This window comes from Macaca nemestrina, chromosome 10 (genome assembly GCF_043159975.1).
Source record: "Macaca nemestrina isolate mMacNem1 chromosome 10, mMacNem.hap1, whole genome shotgun sequence".
Lineage (NCBI taxonomy): Eukaryota > Metazoa > Chordata > Mammalia > Primates > Cercopithecidae > Macaca > Macaca nemestrina.
In genome coordinates this window covers 78,953,258-78,976,509 of record NC_092134.1, presented here as the reverse complement: position 1 = coordinate 78,976,509, position 23,252 = coordinate 78,953,258, and the positions used below count along the sequence as shown (strand labels likewise).

Below are 23,252 nucleotides of genomic sequence, written 5' to 3'. Positions count from 1 at the left end.
CAGGCACCTGCCACCATGCCTGGCTAACTTGTGGATTTTTTTTTTTTTTTTTTAAAGTAGAGACGGGGTTTCACCATGTTGGTCAGGCTGGCTTTGAACTCCTGACCTCAGGTGATCCATTCGTCTTGGCCTCCCAAAGTGCTGGGATTACATGTGTGAGCCACCGCGCTCGGCCTAATTTTACTTTTTGTAGAGACAGGGCTCTTGCTATGTTGCCCAGGCTGGTCTCAAATTCCCGACCTCAAGCAATCCTCTTGTCTTGGCCTTCCAAAGTGCTGGGATTACAGTTATGAACCACTGTGCCTGGCTTTGATACATATTAATATGATGAATATTACCCAGATGAGCATCACTTTCTTCTTGAAATAGTAGTTTTAGATTGTTTTGGTTACAAGGCTGACTGGAGCCTCCAGCCTTCTCACTCTGCAAAAGATTAGGAGATCTGCATCTCTGATATTCAAATCCCTATAGTGGGTCCCCAGTGGTGGGAAACAGATAGTGGGAAAGGGACATTGGGAGCTCAGAACTGTCATTTCCCCACTGCTTTAGTACTCAGTTCCCTTAGCTCAGACAGCTTATGTCTGGGGTCACATGGGGTTCTGTGGGTGCTAGACTGGTCACCTTTAACAAGGCAAAGTAAATTACTTCTCAGAACTGAACAGCAGATGTTGGAGGAGGACAATATTCTAGATATCATCTAGCCCAATGTCCTCATTTTAAACAAGGCCCAGAGAAAGGAAATGACTTGCCCAAGGTCATACAGCTAATGTGGGACAGAATTCAGGTGTCTTTATTCCAAGTCAGCTCTTTCCATCATGCCACATTTGCTTTCACTCATTAGGATAAAATCATATTCCATTTTTTCCTACTGACTCCCAACTTCCAGTTCTGGGTTGGGAAGGGTCAATTTCCAGACTTTTCTTTTCTAAGGATAGGACGAAGAGACTTCGCTACTATTTTTAGGCAAAATAGAGCGTTACCTCCTTTCCCTGCCTCTCTTTCCCCTGTTGTTTTCAATGAGGAACTGAGTCTATTTCTCTATGGCAGGAGGTCTCTCAAGTTCTGAGTTCCATTCAGTTTGTGGCAGGGAAGCTGATAGGCACAAAGCTGTGGGATGCCCTTCACCTTGGCAGGCTGATTGTACCCAACTGGTGGTCATGGCCTAGTGCCCATTGGCAGGCAGGGTGTCCACTCATGCATTAACTTGATGTCTGTTGTCCATGGATGCCAGATGGCTGGCTGAATACCTATAGTGCATCTTGTCTGGTCTGCAGTTCCTGGTTTGTGTCACTTTTAGATTTGAACATGTGTGAGAATTTTAGGAGGGTGGTCGCTCCACGGATTTAAGATACTGGCATTTCCAGATTGGCAGAAGGGAGGACACCTTACTGCCAACCTAGAATCTGTGCTGGATAGCACAAGACCTGGACTTCAGGAAAGTTCTTAAAATGTCTCTCTGATCTCTCTCTTCCCAACACTCCCCCACTGTAGAGTTCTTGGTGTCACTCCTCCCTACATGGTATGTATCTCCGTCTCAGGCCAGTGTCTAAGAATGGGAAGGCAGAGAAGTGACGTATGTGTGCGTTAGGATGAGTGGACTGGGAAGGAGAAAAGGCACCCTGCTTACTCGTTCCCACAGACTCACTCTGGAAGCTACCTAATGCCCTAAAATTTCCACTGCAGTCCCAGACAACCTTAGACTATATCTCCACCTACTGGACACCAAGGAGATTGACAACACTGTGTCAGTTTTTTCTTTAGAACTAGCATAGAGCCGGCCGGGCGCGGTGGCTCACGCCTGTAATCCCAGCACTTTGGGATGCTGAGGCGGGCGGATCACAAGGTCAGGAGATCGAGACCACGGTGAAACCCCGTCTCTACTAAAAATATAAAAAATTAGCCGGGCGCGGTTGTGGGCACCTGTAGTCCCAGCTACTCGGGAGGCTGAGGCAGGAGAATGGCGTGAACCCGGGAGGCGGAGCTTGCAGTGAGCCGAGATCGCGCCACTGCACTCCAGCCTGGGCTGGGCGACAGAGCGAGACTCCGTCTCAAAAAAAAAAAAAAAAAGAACTAGCATAGAGCCTAAAACCTCATCAATACTCCACGGTTTTTTTTTTTTTTTTTTTTTTTGAGACTACTCCGTCGCCCAGGCTGGAGTGCAGTGGCCGGATCTCAGCTCACTGCAAGCTCCTCCTCTCGGGTTCACGCCATTCTCCTGCCTCAGCCTCCTGAGTAGCTGGGACTACAGGCACCCGCCACTTCGCCCGGCTAGTTTTTTGTATTTTTTAGTAGAGACGGGGTTTCACGGTGTTAGCCAGGATGGTCTTGATCTCCTGACCTCGTGATCCACCCGTCTCGGCCTCCCAAAGTGCTGGGATTACAGGCTTGAGCCACCGCGCCCGGCCAATACTCTACATTTATCCCAAGGTTAAATCATTCCTTCTCAGAATTTGTTGAAGCTATGGGGGCAGACTGACTGCCTTTTCAGGGAGACTGGGTACTAGGAAGACTTGGGTACAATTTCCCCCATACACTGCTTTCTCTTTTTTTTTTTTTTTCTTTTTTTTTTGAGACGGAGTCTCGCTCTGTCGCCCAGGCTGGAGTGCAGTGGCCAGATCTCCGCTCACTGCAAGCTCCGCCTCCCAGGTTCGCGCAATTCTCCTGCCTCAGCCTCCCGAGCAGCTGGGACTACAGGCGCCCGCCACCTCGCCCGGCTTATTTTTTTGTATTTTTAGTAGAGACGGGTTTTCACCGTGTTAGCCAGGATGGTCTCGATCTTCTGACCTCGTGATCCACCCGTCTCGGCCTCCCAAAGTGCTGGGATTACAGGCTTGAGCCACCGCGCCCGGCCATACACTGCTTTCTCTATCAAAAAAATCTGTCAGCCGGGCACAATGGCTCATGACTGTAATCCCAGCACTTTGGGAGGCCGAAGTGGGTGGATCTCCTGAGATTAGGAATTCAAGACCAGCCTGGCCAACGTGATGAAACTCCCTTTTCTACTAAAAATACAAAAATTAGCCAGGCATGGTGGCGGCGTGCACCTGTAATCCCAGCTACTCTGGAGGCTGAGGGAGAATTGCTTGAACCTGGGAGGCGGAGGTTGCAGTGAGCCGAGATTACACCATTGTACTCCAGCCTGGGCTACAGAGCAAGACTCCGTCTCAAAAAACAAAACAAAACAAAAAACGTCTCAGGCGCTGGATCAAGAGCCTCAATTCCTTGCTTCAGTTGCCCTGGATATAGGTTGGTTAAACTCTATTCACCTCCTATGCCCATGGACAGAAAACAGCAGGTAGGTGGGGTTAGATCATAGGGTCCCTGTTAGCCTTAGGGCAAGGGGAAAGCAATCTTAAAGAATTGCCTTTTACTCGTCTCTCTGTCTGCCACCTGACTCAAATATGGGAGAGACTAGGGGTGTCTGCTATTGTTCTTTTTTTTTTTTTGTATTTTTAGTAGAGATGGGGTTTTACCATGTTGGTCAGGCTGGTCTCGAACTCCTGACCTTGTGATCCGCCCGCCTCGGCCTCCCAAAGTGCTAGGATTACAGGCGTGAGCCTCCGTGCCCGGCTCTATTGTTCTTTTCACATCCACCAGCAGTTCTCTTCCTATGCTCATTAGCAAAGACAATTCCATTAGAATCCATTAACGATCATTTTGTCCATGCTGAAACCATGGGCTAGCTATTCACCAAAGTCCCTGGGCTACATCTTCAGAAGTCAAGGTCGTATATAAGTAGTGACAGCTCTCAAATGAATCCTTTATTGGTGAAATGGGGACAATGTCAATACACATCCTCAAAATTGATCAGGCTGCACAATAATATCAATTCATGGAGGTTACAGCACTAGGAAAACAATTTACATCAGATCCAGAAATTTACTCTCCTTCTCCAGCTGAACATCTTACCAGGTGAAGTAAGAAGCAGTCATTTCTTTTTTACTTTTTGGATGTCTGGTTTTCACTTAAAACATGCCCTTTAAATATCTTTCAAATTTTTGTTTAAAGGGAAGGAATCATGAAGGAATTAAGACAATGTTGGGGATCATCTTATGCTACATACAGTTCATGTCATTTCTGTATTATGTATCTTCAGTTTATTCATTATAGCTAAAATGTATTGAGTGTTTACTGTTAAAACTCTTAAAAACTTTAATGCATTTTTCCCACTTATATCTTTAAATTATCTTATGACATAAATACTATACTTTTATTTTCTTTATGTTCTTAATCACTACTATGCTTTTATTTTTATTTTGAGACAAAGTCTTGCTTTGACACCCAGGCTAGAGTACAGTGGCGTGATTTCAGCTCACTGCAACTTCTGCCTCCTGTACTCAAGTGATTCTCCTGAGTCAGCCTCCTGAGTAGCTGGGATTACAGGCGCCCGCCACCACGCCCAGCTAATTTTTGTATTTTTAGTAGAAACAGGGTTTCACCATGTTGGCCAGGCTGGTCTTGAACTCCTGACCTTAAGTGATCCACCCGCCTTGGCCTTCCAAAGTGCTGGGATTATAGGAATGAGCCACTGCACCCAGTCCCCACACTATTTACTTTGTGATTTGTGTGTAGATTTTTAAAGAACTTGCGTCCTTAAAAATTCAAATAGTAGGCCGGGCGCGGTGGCTCATGCCTGTAATCCCAGCACTTTGGGAGGCCGAGGTGGGCGGATCATGAGGTCAGGAGATGGAGACCATCCTGTCTAACACGGTGAAACCCCGTCTCTAAAAAAAAAAAAAAAAAAAAAAAAAAAATTAGCCAGGTGCGGTGGCAGGCGCCTGTAGCCCGAGCTACTGGGGAGGCAGAGGCAGGAGAATGGCGTGAACCCGGGAGGCGGAGCTTGCAGTGAGCCGAGATCGCACCACTGCACTCCAGCCTGGGCAACAGGGCGAGACTCCGTCTCAAAAAAAAAAGAAAAGAAAAAAAAATTCAAATAGCATACTTATCTTCCTTATATATTCCTAAAAGCCTTCATTCAATAACATGTGGTTTCAGAAACTGTTGTGCATACAAATTAATATAAGGGGTATTGCTAAAAATAGATTCCTGTATGCTGCTTCCAGATATTCTGATTCAGGAAATCTGGACAAAAGTCTAGGAATCTGCATTTTAAAACAAGGCTCTAAAATAATTGTGATGTAGGTGACAGTTGAACTATGCTTTGGGAAACACTGCCTTTGATTATGAATGGTATCAGGGTAGGGCTGTAACTAAAACAAACCTTCATGTGTCCATCTCATTTAATTGGCTCCATGTAGCAACAGATATAACATTGGGGTTTGTATCATCCTTGGCTAAGAACTAAACCCTGCTCATTCACTTATTTATTTATATATTCTGCGGCAAGGAGAGGTAGCCCTGGGGCCTGTTTGTTAAAAGCCCTCAGAAAAGAGGCTATTGTGTTAAATTTTTTTTTTCTTTCTCCTAACCTGAAACATCTCTGTGCAAAGGTTTGGTGAAGGCTGTACAATTTGACATGTTAGCCCTGGTGATTCTGCAGTTCTTCAAAGGAGAGGGCTGAGAAGCAGCTGTTATTTTTTTCCACCTTTTGAAATGCACAATGCAGGGGGCAGGGTAAGGGAGGAGAGTCAAGGGACTAAGCTGGAGTTAGTAAACAAGCTTTGAAGCACAATAAGAAAGCATATTGGCAGGGGGAGAAATCAAGGGCTATGTAATACCACAGCATCCTCTGAGGACAGCACCAGTCGCTGCTGGGTCTTCTCTATTTTTGGGGAAATAACAACAACAAAACAGTACTGGCAAACTGTCCCTCGGCTAACATCTGAAGGTTTGTCTGAAAATGTTCTGAAAAGCAGTTCGCATCGGAGAAGCAAGAGAATGAAGGGCAAGTCTTGAAGGAAAAAAAGAAATTAGGGCAAAGAACTCAGCAAGTACCTCAAATAGCCCAGAGGAGGTTGCAGGGACTTAGCAGAAAGCTCCATTTAATCTCTGGCCCAGCTAACATAGCCTAGAGGACACTTTCAATGTACTTTTTTTTTTTTTTTAAACAAGCCTAGCTTTTGAGGTTGTGATGAGCCCTTCCAGCTCCTAGAATCAGTGATGGTTCTTTGAAGAATTTTTTCCCTGCTTAACTTCTGGGGACATATTAACTAAAACACCCAACTGGGAAATTAGGGAACTCCAAAGCTGCTCCTTGTGTTTAAAAAAACTACATTTGATTCAATATAGTCAGGGAAAAAAACCTTCCTTTTCTAGGTTACTTTCTCCTCCCACTGCTTCTCTCACCTCATCTGGATGGCCTCAGAGAATATTTTAAGGTTGACAGGAAAATTTTACAGAATGATCAAAAGTAAAGCAAGCCCTAGAAATGGTTGCATAATTTTCCTTTTCATTATAAAAATACTTTTGCAATTGAATAACTAAAAAACATGAAATTTTATTGTTGGACTGAACCTTAGAGGTCATCTAGTTCAATTTGTTCACTTTATAGAAGAGAGGATTAAGGCACAGAATGTTTAACTGACATTTCCAAGGTCACAGGGCTCATCTTAGACTAAATATGTTTGACTCCTAGTTCAATGTTACCTCTCAACTGCTTTCATAATCACTTTTTTTTTTTTTTTTTTTTTGAGACGGAGTCTCGCTCTGTCGCCCAGGCTGGAGTGCAGTGGCCGGATCTCAGCTCACTGCAAGCTCCGCCTCCCGGGTTCACGCCATTCTCCTGCCTCAGCCTCCCGAGTAGCTGGGACTACAGGCGCCCGCCACCTCGCCCGGCTAGTTTTTTGTATTTTTTTTAGTAGAGACGGGGTTTCACCGTGTTAGCCAGGATGGTCTCGATCTCCTGACCTCGTGATCCGCCCGTCTCGGCCTCCCAAAGTGCTGGGATTACAGGCTTGAGCCACCGCGCCCGGCCATAATCACTTTTTTTGAGACAGGGTCTCATTCTGTTGGCCAGGCTGGAGTGCAATAGTGCAATTAGAGCTCACTGCAGCCTGAAACTCCTGGGCTCTAGGGATCCTCCCGCCTCAGTCTGTAGCTGGGACTACAGGCAAATGCCACCATGCCTGGCTAATTTTTTAATTTAATTTTATTTTTCTTGTGGAGACGGTCTCGCTATGTCACTGAGGCTGGTCTTGAATTCCTGGCCTCAAGTGATTCTCCCACCTCGGCCACCCAAAGGGTTGTGATTACAGGCTTGAACCACTGTGCCTGGGTATAACCACTTTTGTCAAGTAGGTTTGCCTGTCTACTTAGTACTCAACTACTATAGTAACAGTTTTTTTTTGGGGGGGGTGAGGGTGGGGGGTGGTTTGGCATATGGTACATATTTCTCTGAGCTTTGAAAATAACTAATTTCCTTCAAAAAAAAAAAAAAAAAAAAGACTTACCTCAATCTTATTATAAAAGTAAGCATTCAAAAACCCCGACACACCCTACAGCAAACGCTCAATGCTCCGGGTACTGATTATCCAGTTTCCTTTATTCTCCCTTCTGTGGACCACGCACTTGGATGTTTGCATTAGTCACTAGCTCTATAAAAAGTCTGATATTACATATGTTGTTGGACTGTGTGGCAGTTTCCTGATTTCTAGATTGTAGCTGTGGTGCTATCTTCTCACACTTAGTGTTCCAGTGGTCATCAGAGGCTGTAGCTCCTTTGGTGAGTCAGTTCGGTAGTGTTCTGAGAGTCATTCCTAGCAGTCCCACCTAGAGCCTGCTCCTTCAGCTATTCAGATGATTTTGTAAGCACCTAATTTTCTATATTAAATTCCCTTTCTGCTTAAAATATCAAGAGTGGTTTCTGTTTCCTTCTAAACCCTGAAAGATACAAGCATTAAGAAGCTAATTACCACACAACTCAGTAAGTATATTTTAAAAAGTATGAATGGGCTGGGTGCAGTGGCTCAGGCCTGTAATCTCAGCACTTTGGGAGGCCAAGGCTCACGCCTGTAATCCCAGCACTTTGATCATGAGGTCAGGAGATTAAGACCATCCTGGCTAACACAGTGAAACCCTGTCTCTACTAAAAGTACAAAAAATTAGCCAGGCGTGGTGGCAGGTGCCTGTAGTCCCAGCTACTCGGAAGGCTGAGGCAGGAGAATGGCGTGAACTCGGGAGGTGGAGCTTGCAGTGAGCCGAGATTGCGCCACTGCACTCCAGCCTGGGCGACAGAGCAAGACTCCGTCTCAAAAAAAAAAAAAAGAAAAAAAAAAAAGTATGAATGGGGAAGAATAGGAGCATAGAACAGGGAACTTGGAAAAATTACCCCAGAGGTAACATTTAAGTTGGAATTGAAGGTGGAATAGGAATATGCTAAGCAGAAAGGCATTGGGAAGGGGAGGGAACAAGTGCATTTCAGGAAACAAGATGTGCTGAGGTATGGTTATTAAAGACCACAATGTATTAGAAAGATGGTGAGTTTGCCATGGCTAGACTCTGAATAGGATGGGGAGAGATGAGGCTGTAGCAATCATAAAATACAGTGGGGTTAAAAGTGCTGCCTTTAGGGGTAGCAGACATGACTCCCATTCTGGTTTCCCCATATAGTAACTAAACAACTCTGGTCAAATCTTGTAAGTTTGAGGACCTTCAGCTTCCTTATTTATCAAGGAAGGACTTGTATCTCTACTTGTAAGCACAGTATCCACTTTATTAAGATTATGTGGAATTAAATGTGACATGCATATAAAGTACATTGTATAGTACTTGGTGCATACCAAGTGCTCATAAGCCTTTGCTATTACTCTTTTTTTCTTTTTTTTTTTTTTGCCAGGGCCTCACTCTGTTCCCATGCTGGAGTGCAATGGTGTGAACATAGCTCATTGTAGCTTCTAACTACTGAAGGTCAAGCCATCCTCCCGCCTCAGTCTTCCAAGTAGCTGGGACTACAGGTACTTGCCACTATGCTTGGCTAATTTTTTTAATTTTTAGTAGAGACAAGGTCTCTTTATGTTGCCCAGGTTGGTCGTGAACTCCTGGGCTCAAGTGATCCTCCTGCCTCAGCCTCCCAAAGTGTTGGGATTACCAACAAGAGCCACCATGCCTGGCCTGCTATTTACTATTACTGGGTACATTAAGAACAATTAAATATTATGAAAGTTGTGCTATGGCAGGTGGAAGATAAACTGAGTGAGGAAAACCTAGTAGCTGAAAGATTAGTTGCTGCAATAGTTCAGGCAAAGGTGATGATCTGAAATAGAGTAGTGGTGATGGAGAGGCAAAGAACTGGTTGGTTTCTGAAGTCATCTCTGGTATTTAAATGCCAGGATTTGGTGGCTAATTGAATGTGAGGGAATTCTGAAAAGACTGAGTGAACAGTAACATCATTAATCTGGATTAGTCATGTACAAGGAAAGGCAAGTCTAGGTGACAGCTGAAGCTCTAAGTGCCTTCAAGTCCAAGGCCCCTTTGAGGAAAATGGCTCTAAGTAGTTCTTTTTTTTTGAGACTGATCTCCTCACTCTGTCGCCCAGGCTGGAGTGCAGTTGCGTGATCTCAGCTCATCGCAACTTTCGCCTCCTGGGTTCAAGTGATTTTCCTTTCTCAGCCTCTCGAGTAGCTGGGATTATAGGCAGGCACCATCATGCCTGGCTAATTTTTGCACTTTTTAGTAGAGACGGGGTTTCACCATGTTGGCCAGGCAGGTCTCGAACTCCTGACCTCAAGTGGTCCGCCCGCCTCGGCCTCCCAAAGTGCTGGGATTACAGGCGTGAGCCACTGCGCCCAGTGCCGCAACTAATTCTTTCATGAACAACATTGATATGACTACTATCACAAGCATCACAAGAAACAACCTGCTACTGCTTGAATGCTTCAGGGAGCAGGACTAAAATGGACCACTGGTCCTGCAAAGAGGGGATCGAGTGGTGATGATGGTAACAGGGTGGCCAGATTGCAGTGGATCAAGGAGTAAGTGGGAATTTAAGACCAGGTATAGAAAACTCTCAAAAAACTTGGCACTGAAGTCATAATTGCTTCAGTGGGAGTGTGAAGGATTTTATGTATGTGGTCAGCATGCACACTCTTCTAGTGTGCAGAAGCTGGAAAGCTAAAGACTAAATTTCCCACATTCTCTTCTAGCTAGCTATGTTAAATCACTTCTGAATTAAGTTCTGCTAATCAGATGCACTAGTATTTCACTTGGATTCTGAAGCCAGCAGGGGTTAAGACAGGGTGCAGGGCATCCATTTAGGGATGCTGACAGTGGCAGAGGTGGTATACTTCTTGGACTAGCAGCAGCAATAGCAGCTTCCTAACTACTGTAGAAGCTTCTTGAATGTAGTAGAAGCTTCCTAAATATAGTAGAAGTGGTAGCAGCTCCTTTAGCAGTCTTTTTTTTGAGACGGAGTTTCACTCTGTCATCCAGGCTGGAGTGCAGCTCACTGCAACCTCCACCTCTTGGGTTCAAGCGATTCTCGTGTCTCAGCCTCCTGAGTAGCTGGGATTACAGGCACCCACCACCACACCTGGATAATTTTTGTGTATCTTTAGTAGAGATGGGGCTTCACCGTGTTGGTCAGGTTGGTCTTGAACTCCTGACCTCAGGTGATTCACCTGCCTCAGCCTCCCAAAGTGCTGGGATTACAGGTGTGAGACACTGTGCCCGGCCTGATTAGCAGTTTCTTTTTTGAGGCAGGGTCTCACTCTCTCGCCCAGGCTGGAGTGCAGTAGTAAGATCTCGGCTTACTGCAACCTGTCTCCTGAGCTCAAGCAATCCTCCCATTTCAGCGTCTTGAGTAGCTGGGACTGCGGGTGCATGCCACCATACCCCAGCTAATTTTTGTATTTTTAGTGGAGACAGGGTTTCACCATGTTGTCCAGGCTAGTCTCCAACTCCTGGGCTCAAGCAAGCCCACCTTGGCCTCCCAAAGTGCTGGCATTACAGGTGTGAGCCACCATGACTGGCCTCCCTTAGCAGTCTTTAGGAATCATTTCTGGAAGTCCAGTCTAGAGTTTGTTTCTTCAGCCTGCCTCAGAATTCTGTGATCCATCCATTTAATGCCCTAGTAATAAGTCCTTTACTGCTTAATCTAGCTAGAATGGATTCTGTTCTCTGCAACCAAATGCTGATTAATATGGAGAACAAGGTATACATTTAAAAAAAAAAACATAAACATTTTCACAGCTGAAAGAGTTAAGGAAAGAGTAGAGTTAATTTAAAGAGAAGAGGGCTAGATATGGTGGCTCACCGCCTGTAATCCCAACACTCTGGGAGGCTGAGATGGGAGGATCACGTGAGGCCAGGAGTTTGAGACCAGCCTGGGCAACATAGTGAGATCCCATCTCTACCAAAAAAAAGAAAAAAAAAAAAAAAAAAAAAAGAAAGAGCACTCGTGGAAGGTAAGGTGGGAAGACTACTTGAGTCCAGGAGTTCGAGGTTGCAGGGATATATGATAGCACTCTTGCATTCCAGCCTGGGTGACAGAGTGTGGCCCTATCTCAAAGAAAAATAAAAGATAATGAGCAGAGAGGAATTGACTTATGGAAGACATTGGAGGATAGGAGCAGCTCAGTGTAGTAGACTGCCTTCAAGACAGCCCCCCATTGATTCTTGCCTCCTGGTATTCATGTTCCTGTAAAGTCCCCTTCCACACTGAAAAGGGCTCACCAGTGTAACCAAAAGCATATTGTGGAAATGATGTAGTATGACTTCTGAAGTTAGGTCATAAAAGAATTTACGGCTTCCACCTTGCTCTTAGATTGCTCACCATGGGGGAAGTCAGTTGACATGTTGTAAGGATACTCGCAGGCTTTGTAGAGTCCCACGTGGGGGGCAACTGAGGCCCTGACTTTTCAGGTATGTAAGTGAGTCACTCAAGAAACAAATCATCCCACCTCAGTCAAGTCTTCAGAAATGGCAGCCTTGGCTGACTCTGTTTTTTTAGACAGAGTCTTGCTCTGTTGCCCAGGCTGGAGTGCAGTGGTATGATTTCAGCTCACTGCAACTTCCACCTCCGGGATTCAAGCAATTCTTCTGCCTCAGCCTCCCAAGTGGCTGGGATTACAGGTGCATGCCACTATGCCTGGCCAGTTTTTATATTTTTAGGAGAAACGGGGTCTCACCATTTGGCTAGGCTACTCTCAAACTCCTGACCTCAAGTGATCTGCCCGCCTTGGCCTCCCAGTGCTGGGATGTGCGATTACAGAGTGAGCCACTGTGCCCAGTCCTGGCTGACTCTTGACTGCATCTACATGAAAGACCCCAAACCAGGATTACTCAGCTAAGTAACTCCCAAATTCCTTATCCAAAGACATTATGAGAGTAATGTTTATTATTGTTTTAATACACTATGTTTTGGGGAAATTTGTTATGTAGCAATAGATAATACAATGTGATATAGTACAAGGTACGCAGATAAAGTTAGCCTTGTAGAGGAAGTATACTTTTTTTTGAGACAGAGCCTTGCTCTGTTGCCCAGGCTGGAGTGCAGTGGCACCATCTCGGCTCACTGCAACCTCGGCCTCCTGGGTTCAAGCAATTCTCCTGCCTCACCCTCCCGAATAGCTGGGATTACAGGCGTACACCACCATGCCTGGCTAATTTTTTGTATTTTTAGAAGAGATGGGGTCTCACCATGTTGGCCAGGCTGGTCTCGAACTCCTGACCTCAAGTGATCCGCCTGCCTTGGCCTCCCAAAGTGCTAGGATTACAGGCGTGAGCAACCATGCCCAGTCAGAAGTATACTTATGAGATAAAGGAAAAAGAAGTGCTGTAAGAGTTAAAGAGTAAGTTAAGTTTAATGACCAGTACCTTCTCAAGGAAGTCAAGACCAGGTGTGGTGGCTCATGCCTGTAATTCCAGTGCTTTGGGAGGTTAACGTTGAGGATCATTTGAGGCCAGGAGTTTGAGACCAGCCTGGGCAATATAGTAAGACCACAGCTCTAAAATTTTTTTTTTTTTTAAATTAGCCGAGTGTGTGGCACACACCTGTAGCTCTAGCTACCTGAGAGGATGGCTTGAGCCCAGGAGTTCAAAAAAGTTGGAGGCAAAGTCAATGTCATCTGCTGATAGTGGAGGATGGAAGTAGGGACTACTAAGTTCAGAATAGTAAAAGGGCTGCAACAGTCACCAGGTAAATCTGAAAGTCAAACAGGAATGAGTGCCTGAGTTTAGAAATCTGTATCTGCAGTGGAGTTACATGGCACAGTTACATGATTTTCTGTAACTATGCTTGATAACCTAGAAGGAATAGAGTAAAAGATTGTGGGCTTCACTCACTTGGGAATTGGTAAAGCAGAGGCAGCAGGGGTTAAGGATGCTGGTTTAGGCTACTGAAGTAATGGATCATGCAGTCTAAACTGGCAGACATGGAAATGAGTTCAAGAGGAAAGTCATAGCCTGAGAGAATGAGAGGTTGAGTGTAGAATCGACATTTAGGGAAGAATGGTACAAAAGCAGTAAATTAGAAATCAGAAGTCCCAGGTTATGGTCACAGGTCACTACTAACAAGCTGTGCATCCTCAGCAAGGATCAGATTTTCAGGGCCTGTTTTTTTTTTTCCCCTCCTGGGCTAAAATACATAAAATGCTAAGTAAGAACAGTAACTTGCCTACAGTAAGAACTTTGCAACTCTTTTAACAATTATTAAGTGTTTAAAAATTATATAGTATTTAATACACACTTGTGAAGCATAATAAACACCAAGAAACTCACCATCCAACTTACCCTGTGTTTCTTCCTGCTCCCCTCATCCTGGCCTCTTCCCTAGGGATTACCACTATCTTGAACTTTGTGTTTATTGTTCTCTTTTAAAAAACCATCGTGTTTCACACTTGTATAGGGCCTATTTCTTCATATGTAAGATGAAGCTTTGGATCAGGTACTCTCTAAGCTCCCTTTCAGTTTTTTGTTTTTTTTTTTCTTTTTTTTTTTGAGACAGAGTCTGGCTCTGTCTCCCAGGCTGGGGTGCAGTGACTCACGGCAAGCTCCACCTCCCGGGTTCACGCCATTCTCCTGCCTCAGCCTCCCGAGTAGCTCGGACTACGAGTAGCTAGGACTACAGGCGCCTGCCACCACGCCCTGCTAATTTTTTGTATTTTTAGTGGAGATGGGATTTCACCACGTTAGCCAGGATGGTCTCCATCTCCTGACCTCGTGATCCGCCCGCCGCGGTCTCCCAAAGGGTTGGGATTACAGGTGTGAGCCACCGTGCCCGGCCTTTTTTTTTTTTTTTTTTTTTTGAGACAGAGTCTTGCCCTGTTGCCCAGGCTGGAGTGCAGTGGTGCGATCTCAGCTCACTGTAATCTTCATCTCCTGGGTTCCAGCAATTTTCCTGCCTCAGCCTCCCGAGTAGCTGGGATCACAGGCGTGCACCACCATGGCTAATTTTTGTATTTTTAGTAGAGACAGGGTTTCGCCATGTTGGCCAGGCTGGTCTGGAACTCCTGACCTCAAGTGATCCACCCGCCTCAGCCTCCCAAAGTGCTGGGATTACAGGCATGAGCCACCACGCCCAGCCCCTTTCAGCTCTATATGGGATACAATAGGTGGATATCAAATTTACATACCTGGTGGGAACCATGTGAATGCTTATTTTTGCAGGGTTTTATAAAGCTAAAACAGACTCCTTTGTCGAAATCTGCAGTTCAACAAAAGGATATCTCAACGGAGCTTCTAATTTCAAGAAGACTTTCAATTCCTTTCAACTTGCATCTCTACTATAAAGATCTACTCTAGAGAAAACCAACAGAAGGAGCTAAATCTAAGCCCCGGACCCTGTCCAGTGAAAACACATGATTTTCTGTAACCATATTTGGTAACCTAGAAGGAATAGAGTAAAATGTGGTGGGCTTCACTTAACTTGGGAATTGGTGAAGCAGAGACAGTAGAATAGCGGGGGTCAAGGGGATTCAGGATGCTGGTCTGAGGCAACAGAACTGAAACAGACAAACTTGAAAAAACTTTATTTCAGAGACAAGTATTTTAATAAAAATTAAGAGGCATGGTCGGGTTCATAAGCAGTGGTTTTCAATAAACCTGATTTCCTCCTTACATATATAAAACAACTAAACTTGTCTTTTACAGGTTTCCTCAAAGTCTCTTACACTATTTTAGTTTCATATAAAACAGTCTTTAAGGTAAATACAAATGCAAATCTGTTGACCAAATAGCTGTTCTTTGGGTTACTGTTTAGGATGCTGTTCTTCCTAGCTACAAACAATCTTATATTTCATTTTTGTCTGAACTGTTAACAAGTTTATGAGTTAAATGAGTTGGATCAGGCAGTGAATTGCTGTGTAAAAGGCAAATGCCCTGTTCATACCCAGGTTTGCATTTATCAGACCTTAGTGTGACTGGAATGGAAAGTCAGCTGAGGGGTAGTATGAGGTACAGGTTAGTGTGTTTTCAGTGATCTCTGAAGAGGCCAACACTGTAGAGTAGGATGTAAATATGTCCTGAACCTTAACAGTATCAGGAAGACAGTGGTCAAAAGAATGAGCAGTTGTTATAGTATTTTTGCATGAAATTTAGGTAGTTTTTCCTTATTCTACCCACTGAACTGTCACATGAAAATGCCTATTTTCTTAGATGTCTCTTCTTTCTAAGGCCAATCCAACCATTTAAAACACAGTATATAAATGGCTTTTTTACAGCCTGCCTCTTTCAAAATGGTAAAAATAAGTATAATGTTATCTTCTCAGTTTTTGCCTATTTTGGAGTTTAATATGAATTGTGAAAAGTACAACTAAAGGAATACAAGAATGCCAGTATAGTATATACTGTACATTTTGTCTGAGAGACAAACACAAGCAGCTACTGCCTCACCAATGAAAGGGCATTATTTGAAATTAAGTTCAAATACTCTCCTTATTTAGCTCAGGTACAACTACCAGGAGAGTTAAGCATCACTTATCACCTACATTTGTTTTTTCCTGGTGAGAGCATTTGCAAATCACAATGGCACTTGTAGAACCCCTACAGAGAAAGGCAATCTTCCAAAAAGCAAATCCTCTCCTTGGGTAGAGTATGGAAACCCTGGAGGAGGCTAAAATGCAGGACTCAAAGCTTAGATCTCTGGCTAAGCTTTTGAAATGCCTCTGCATTTAACCTTTAACCATAACACTTGACTTTAGCTGAAACTGAGGCAGAATATTCAACTGTTTGCCTTCCATTGTTCACATCCCAAAGAAGGGTATCCTCTGAAAAAGAAGGTCCCAAAGATAAGCGAGCTTTCCCTCTTTCCCTCCCAAGAACCATTTCTTTTTTTCTTCTTCTTTTTTTTTTTTTTTTTTAAAGACAGGAGTCTTGCTCTGTTGCCCAGGCTGGAGTGCAGTGGCGCCATCTAGGCTCATTGCAATCTCTGCCTCCTGGGTTCAAGTGATTCTCCTTCTTCAGCCTCCCAAGTAGCTGGGATTACAGGCACCCGCCACCACACTTGGCTAATTTTTTTGTATTTTTAGTAGACACAGGGTTTTGCCATGTTGGTCAGGCTGGTCTCGAACTCCTGACCTCAAGTGATCCACTGGCGCCTTGGCCTCCCAAAGTGCTGGGATTACAGGTGTGTGCCACTGCATCCGGCCTAAGAACCATTCCTTTTTACTAGTTTTTGGGAATCTCCAAAAATTTCCAGCCAACTAAATCCAGACTAGTGAATCCTAGGCCTTAAAAGCTTGTGACCAATTTGGTGGCTTTAATCATTAGTTTACTAAAGAAAGAGAACTGGCCGGGCACGGTGGCTCAAGCCTGTAATCCCAGCACTTTGGGAGGCCGAGGTGGGTGGATCATGAGGTCGGGAGATCGAGACCATCCTGGCCAACATGGTGAAACCCTGTTTCTACTAAAAATATAACAATTAGCTGGGCGTGGTGGCGTGTGCCTGTAATCCCAGCTACTCAGGAGGCTGAGGCAGGAGAATCGCTTGAACCAGGGAGTTGGAGGTTGCAGTGAGCCGAGACTGCGCCACTGCACTCTAGCCTGGAGACAGAGCAAGACTACATCTCAAAAAGAAAAAGAAGAAAAAAAAAAAAAAAAAAAGAAACAGAACTATTTGGTGAGCTAACAAACAAAATTAACACAGGCAGGCATTCTCCTGTAGTGAGTGCTCCTCACACTCCAAAAGATCAGATGTTTTGTGACTATGTCCTAGTAGTCATGAGCAAAGAGATGTCCTCCTAAAATAACAACATGTTTTTCATGAATGACAGATGCTAGCTTACCTTGACCCTTTAAATATTTAAGAAGCACAAAGTAACTATTTTCTTTTTTTTCCTTTTTTGAGACAGAGTCTCACTCTGTTGCCCAAGCTGAAGTGCAGCGGTGCGATCTTGGCTCACTGCAACCTCCAGCTCCTGGGTTCAAGCAATGCTCATGCCTCAGCCTCCTGAGTAGCTGGGACCACAGGCACACATCCTCATGGCTGGCTTTTTGTCATTTTTAGTAGAGATCAGGTTTCGTTAGGTCTCAAACTCCTGGCCTCAAGTGATCTGCCCACCTTGGCCTCCCAAAGTGCTGGGATTACAGGCATGAGCCACTGTGCCTCATGAATAAATTAATTTCTATTTAATTGAGTTGTATTCGAGTAGCTCTTTGCAATGAAACTCACATTACTTGTTTTTCCTAAACTAGGTAGGAGTTCTAGGTTCTAAGTGTAGTATAGACAGTTTTGTTTTGTCATCACCAAAATAAATAAAATCAAAAAGTGTTTTGTATTTTTCAGTAATATGACTTCTTTAAAATAACGTTGTTGTGAGGTACTGATATACAAACATAAATGACTGGAATTAGGGGACATATAGGTGTATTTTTTCCTCAATATACTACCTTTTCCAGGAGAAACAGCCTACTTATTAAGATCACATAGCTGGAAGTAGAAATACTATTGTGCTGGGTCTTATCTTGAACCTGTTTTTAAAGATTGAAACTAAATAAACAGCTCTGCTTCATTAGGGGGAGAATCCTGTTCCGTGGAAAACTCCTGGAAGGAGGTATTCCACAGGAGTCCACTCCCCCTTTTTATCTGTCATTTTCAAACCATGCTAGAGAGAGCTTTTTTGGAAATGTTTGTCAGTATTCTTCATCCAAGTCCCTATCTATACCAGATCCCAAATGCCTCCCCACCATGCTAGACACTTTTAAAACCAAACCCAACCTGATAAAAACCAAACAAGCCGGGCGCAGTGGCTCACGCCTGTAATCCCAGCACTTTGGGAGGCCAAGGCGGGCAGATCACCTGAGGTCGGGAGTTCGAGACCAGACTGACCAACATGGAGAAACCCCGCCTCTACTAAAAATACAAAATTAGTCGGGCGTGGTGGCGCATGTCTATAATCCCAGCTGCTCACGAGGCTGAGGCAGGAGAACCGCTTGAACCTGGGAGGCAGAGGTTGCAATGGGCCAAGATCGCGCCACCACACTCCAGCCTGAGGAACAAGAGTGAAACTCCATCTCAAAAACAAAAAACAAAACCCCAAAATAATCCAAATAAACAAAAAACTGGTCTGGGGAGATTATAAAGTCTCCTTATAAGGATCCACAGGATGCTAGGATAGCCAGAGCTTTGGGTATTTCAGAAATCTAAGTTGTTACACACGTATCCCAGGGCAGTCAGCAGGGCCTTTACACATTTAAACTCTGAAGTTTAATCAAATTTCACACACAGGTGGAAAGCCCATCTCTTCTCCACAGGTACACTTCCTCCCCTCCATTCCAATCTTAATTCCTATATAATCCACACTTAGATTGACCGCTAGTACAATTTCTAGCTGGAATATGGGGAGATAAATAAAACTACCCTAGGTTGGAAATAGGCAGTAAGATGTCCTAAAGACTATAAATAAGAATGGAGTATTTTGCTATATAAATGTTATCAATATCTCAGAGAATGGATAAACAGATGAACTGATCAGAAAAAGTCCATTGCTATAAACACTAAAAGGAATTTGGTCCATGTGTATCAGAGAACACAAATATACAGTTTCTTTTTCTAACCCAAGTTTCCTGTCTATTTCCGTTAGTTCTTTTAAGAAAACTTTTAATCACTATGGTTCATTAATGTGGAATTAGATGTGATCTCCGATCTTGGGGCTGCAGGTACTTGACCAAACTATTAAGCAATCTGTATCAAAGGTTTATTTAGAAGCTTCTGAGTATGAGGGTACTTGCATCAAACAAGGATTCAAGTGGGGTAGGGGGAGGAAAAAGATGTGCTTGTCAGTTTGGAAAGTCACAGAGAGTTTGTCATTCTATAATTAGATTAGGAGGAAAATGAAGAACCCACTGGTAGCAAGAAGAAGCAAGAGTCTTTTAGGGTCTGGCATCTGCAAGTAAATGGAGAATAAAAGTTCTTAGTTTTTTCAATGAAAAAAGCACCAACTACATCTGACAATGGGCCACACAACTACAACCCAATTAAATTATCTTGCTCCAACGGAGGAATCTGCTGTTGTTAATGGCAGAACGCCAAGTACCTCCTGACCCTTAACTCTTTAGTACCACTGAGCACAGAGAAACTTGTTAATTGAATTAAAAACATTCTATACAGAAATCAATGTACACTCCTGTGTCAAGAGTTTTACAAGTGAGGAGAATATCAGGAAATTGATTCAGATAATTCTGGATTAACTCCAATTAACTTATCTTGATCTTTTTCTCACATACTGTATTTACTCATTAGTTCAAAAATAGTTTTTGAGCTTTTACAGTGTACATCAGGGGACAAGAATTAGTATGATCCTACTTGCTTCTGAGGTACTTGTCTAGTAAAAAGTGGAATTGTTGATAAAAACATAAATAGGATAAAACACATTAAGTGCTAAGTGAACAAACCCCTGTCATGTGTGTACATTCAAAAACATTTCACCCACACTTAAGTTCCTTAAGGGCACAGTCATATCTTTTATTTCTTTTGTATCCTTCCAAATAAACCAGAGAATTCTGCAACAACAGGCATTGAAAATAATACTTAATGGCCAGGTGTGGTGGCTCCTGCCTGTAATCCTAGCTATTTGGAGGCCAAGGCGGGTGGATCACCTGAGGTCAGGAGTTTGAGACCGGCCTGGCCAACATGGTGTAACACTATCTCTACTAAAAATACAAAAATTAACCGGGCATGGTGGTGCATGCCTGTAATCCCAGCTATTTGGGAGGCTGAGGAAGGAGAATTGCTTGAACCCAGGAGGTGGAGGTTGCAGTGAGCCACGATTGTGCCACTGCACTCCAGCCTGTGTGATGGGAGCGAGATTCCATCTCAAAAACAAAAAACCAACAAACAAAAAACCCAAACTTCATTTTTATTAAGAGGATAAGGTCTGTGGCTGCTTAAGGATTCTTATCTAACCTAATTATTTTTCTGATTCCTCAGAAGTTACACAGAAAAATAAATTTTTAGTATGTAAGGAGTTTAACCACAAAGAGTTAAGTCCCAAAGGAGAGAAGGGTCTGGTCTTAAGTTATAGACACAGAACTTTCTCCTAGATTTTCATCTTGGAGTAGCCATTTTTACTAGACAGCTATTCATATTGTTTGATTGCAGACACCTTGTATAGCATATCAGAGAGGAACTCAAAATTCACCATTTATCCAGGTCTGTTCAATGTATGCTTCTCTTCCAATCCCCCTTTTTTTTTTTTAAGAGTCAGGGTCTCGCTATGTTGCCTAGGCTGGTCTTAAACTCCTGGGCTCCAGCCATCCTCCTGCCTTGTCTCCCAAAGTGTTGGGATTACAGGTGTGAGCCACTGTGCCCAGCCCTCCCCACTTTTGTTTTTTAAGAGACAAGGTCTCACTGTGTTGCTGAGGCTAGAGTACAGTGGCAATTCACAGGCACAGTCATGGTACACTATATCCTTGATCTCCTGGGCTCAAGTGATCCTCCTGTCTCAGTCTCTCAAGTAGCTGGGATGACAGGTGTATACCACCATACTCAATGTATGCTTTCCTGATGTACCCCAGTGCTGTTGTATCTCTCGTCCTTCTGGGACCAAATCCCATTTTCTGGCTTTCAAACGTATTTAACAATTTGATGTCAGAATCTACTAGGAAAAATGGCTGGTACCTAGAAGCAACTGATAAGTATTATTGTCTATAGCTAAGGGATGTTAACTTTTAGCATCTCTTTTCTGCTTCTTACCAGAAGAAACATCAGTTTTACTACAAAATGAAACTAACTCACAGATTTATCTGCTTCACTGTTCAGAGAGCGTGAACAGACTGGAATGCAAGAGGCCAATTATTCATTAATTCAATAAATATTCACTGAGGGCCTACTAACTCCAAAACAGTTGGGATATAATCCCATTTCAGGCTTTATAACATTTCCTTTGCCAGAAGCGATGTATGTGGGCAACCTCAGCCAAGACGACATTTGAAGGATCAAACTTGGCTCTGCCACAGGCACGTAGGGTAACCTAAAGGAAAGGCTTCATCTGTGAAAAGTGAGAGAGATTTTGGTCTCTTCACATAGATTTTGTGAGGTTCTGCTAAATCAAATACTCAGATAAGATCGACAGTGTAAGACTCTTAGAAACCCAAAACTTTTATTTTTTAAATTTTATTTTATTTTTGAGACATAGTCTTACCCTGTGGCCCAGACTGGAGTGCAGTGATCTTGGCTCACTGCAACCTCTGCCTCCCAGTTCAAGCGATTCTCCTGCCTCAGCCTCCCGAGTAGCTGGGATTATAGGCGTGCACCACCATGCCCGGCTGATTTTTGTATTTTTAGTAGAGACAGGGTTTTGCCATGTTGGCCAGGCTGGTCTCCAACTCCTGACCTCAACTGGTCTGCACACCTCAGTCTCCCAAAGTGCTAGGATTACAGGCATGAGCCACCGTGCCCAGCCAGAAACCCAAAACTTTTAAGTGCTCATTAAAAAGAGAATGAATTTTTTGATGAGTATTAAACTGTACTGCACAGGGAATGAATTGCAGAGCAGTGAAGCACAGCTGTCTGATTAATCTCAGTCCATTAAAAGAGGCATGATAGATCTAGAATGCAACTTTGACTAAAAAAAAAAAAAGGCAATGTGTACTAATGTTAGAGAAAACAACATGGCATGTGAACAGAATTCTAATTTAACCAGTAAATGCCTATTCATTAGAGTGTAAAGTCATAACAGAGGCTATATACTTAAAAAACACATGCACACACAAAGCTTTAATTTGATACCATAATCTGAAAGAAAATTGGACCCAAATTGCTTTATGTCCAGTTAAATCTTGCTACCATCTGAAGAGATAGTGAAATAAAACTGAAACACTTACTTGATGAGATAGGTATTCAGTTACTGTGCATTTCCATCTACAAGTAGAAATATTTCAAAATAAATACACCATGCCAATTGAAATTCACTCCATCCCCTATTCTTACTAAATACAAATGACTTATTCCTGGGTATACTGAATTATAATATAAAAGTAGAAGAATTTAATATTAGTAATCAGATTTCATTCAAGGGCATGGGAAGAGAAAATAGACCTTTACCTATCAAGCCTTTTGACATATAATTTGGTGACTTCATGTTTTGGGAAATGCAAGTATCCAGGGAAAAATGTTTTAAAGTGAATCCTCTAGCCACCTAAAAATTAGCTCCAACAGTAGCACAGACTGAAATCAAGAGAATCTGAATCTAGGGGCAAATTGGAAAAGAAAGTTTGTATTAAGTAAAAATGACAGTATCTTGGGTGTTCCCTATGTGGAAATTTCATTATGAGGGTAATGTGATACAAATTTAGTACTTGTTTACCCAGCATGACCTCTGAAGTCTGGGGAGGACATCTGAATACCATTCTTTATGCTGGTTCTTATGACTTATGACTTTCATTTTCTCTCTACTCATACCCATTTAGGCCCTCACAATCCAATTTCTGATCCCAATTCTCTACTGATATTATGCCTTGAAAAAAATCAGGGATAACTTCCTCTTAGCCCAAATCATCAACCTTTTTATTGGTTCCCAAATTTTCTCATGGTATTTGATGTCAGTGGTCACCCCATTTTGAAAATATTCTTTTGGCTTCTGTGATCTTACACTTTCCTGTTCATAATTTCTTGCTCCTAACCAGGGTCAGTAGGCTGAACTGAGTAAGGTGCTTAGGGCATAAAATTTAAGGAGGCACTCACTTTAAGGGTCATGGAAGACCTTGCAAGGTGTTCAGACTGAACACATCTGAATAATCAAGATCAACTGTATTTAGCACAATGAAAAGAGTAAAACTATTTTGCCTCTGTTTCACTTACTGTTTTTCCATGGCAAAACATAAGGCAGAGATTTGGGAACTCGCATGCCTGAAGCCAGGTTATTCTTATGTTCCGTAACTATGTTGCTTGCAGGGCTGCAAAAAGATGAATTTGGCTATGT

General features: G+C 43.3%; 1 protein-coding gene across 4 annotated transcripts in view; it reads right to left on the bottom strand.

The window, feature by feature from the left end:
- Positions 1-19,011: 19,011 nt before the first annotated feature.
- LOC105474220 (gametocyte specific factor 1) overlaps positions 19,012-23,252 on the bottom strand; it is a 34,953-nt gene continuing 30,712 nt past the window's right edge. For all 4 annotated transcript variants that reach the window (XM_011728709.2, XM_011728711.2, XM_011728710.2 and 1 more), the window contains exons 7-9: positions 23,132-23,226; positions 22,156-22,192; positions 19,012-19,217 (exon numbers count right to left, since the gene is read on the bottom strand). In XM_011728709.2, the coding sequence (XP_011727011.1) occupies positions 22,176-22,192; positions 23,132-23,226 (112 nt within the window). In that variant the 3' untranslated portion in view covers positions 19,012-19,217; positions 22,156-22,175. The remainder of the gene's footprint in view (positions 19,218-22,155; positions 22,193-23,131; positions 23,227-23,252) is intronic.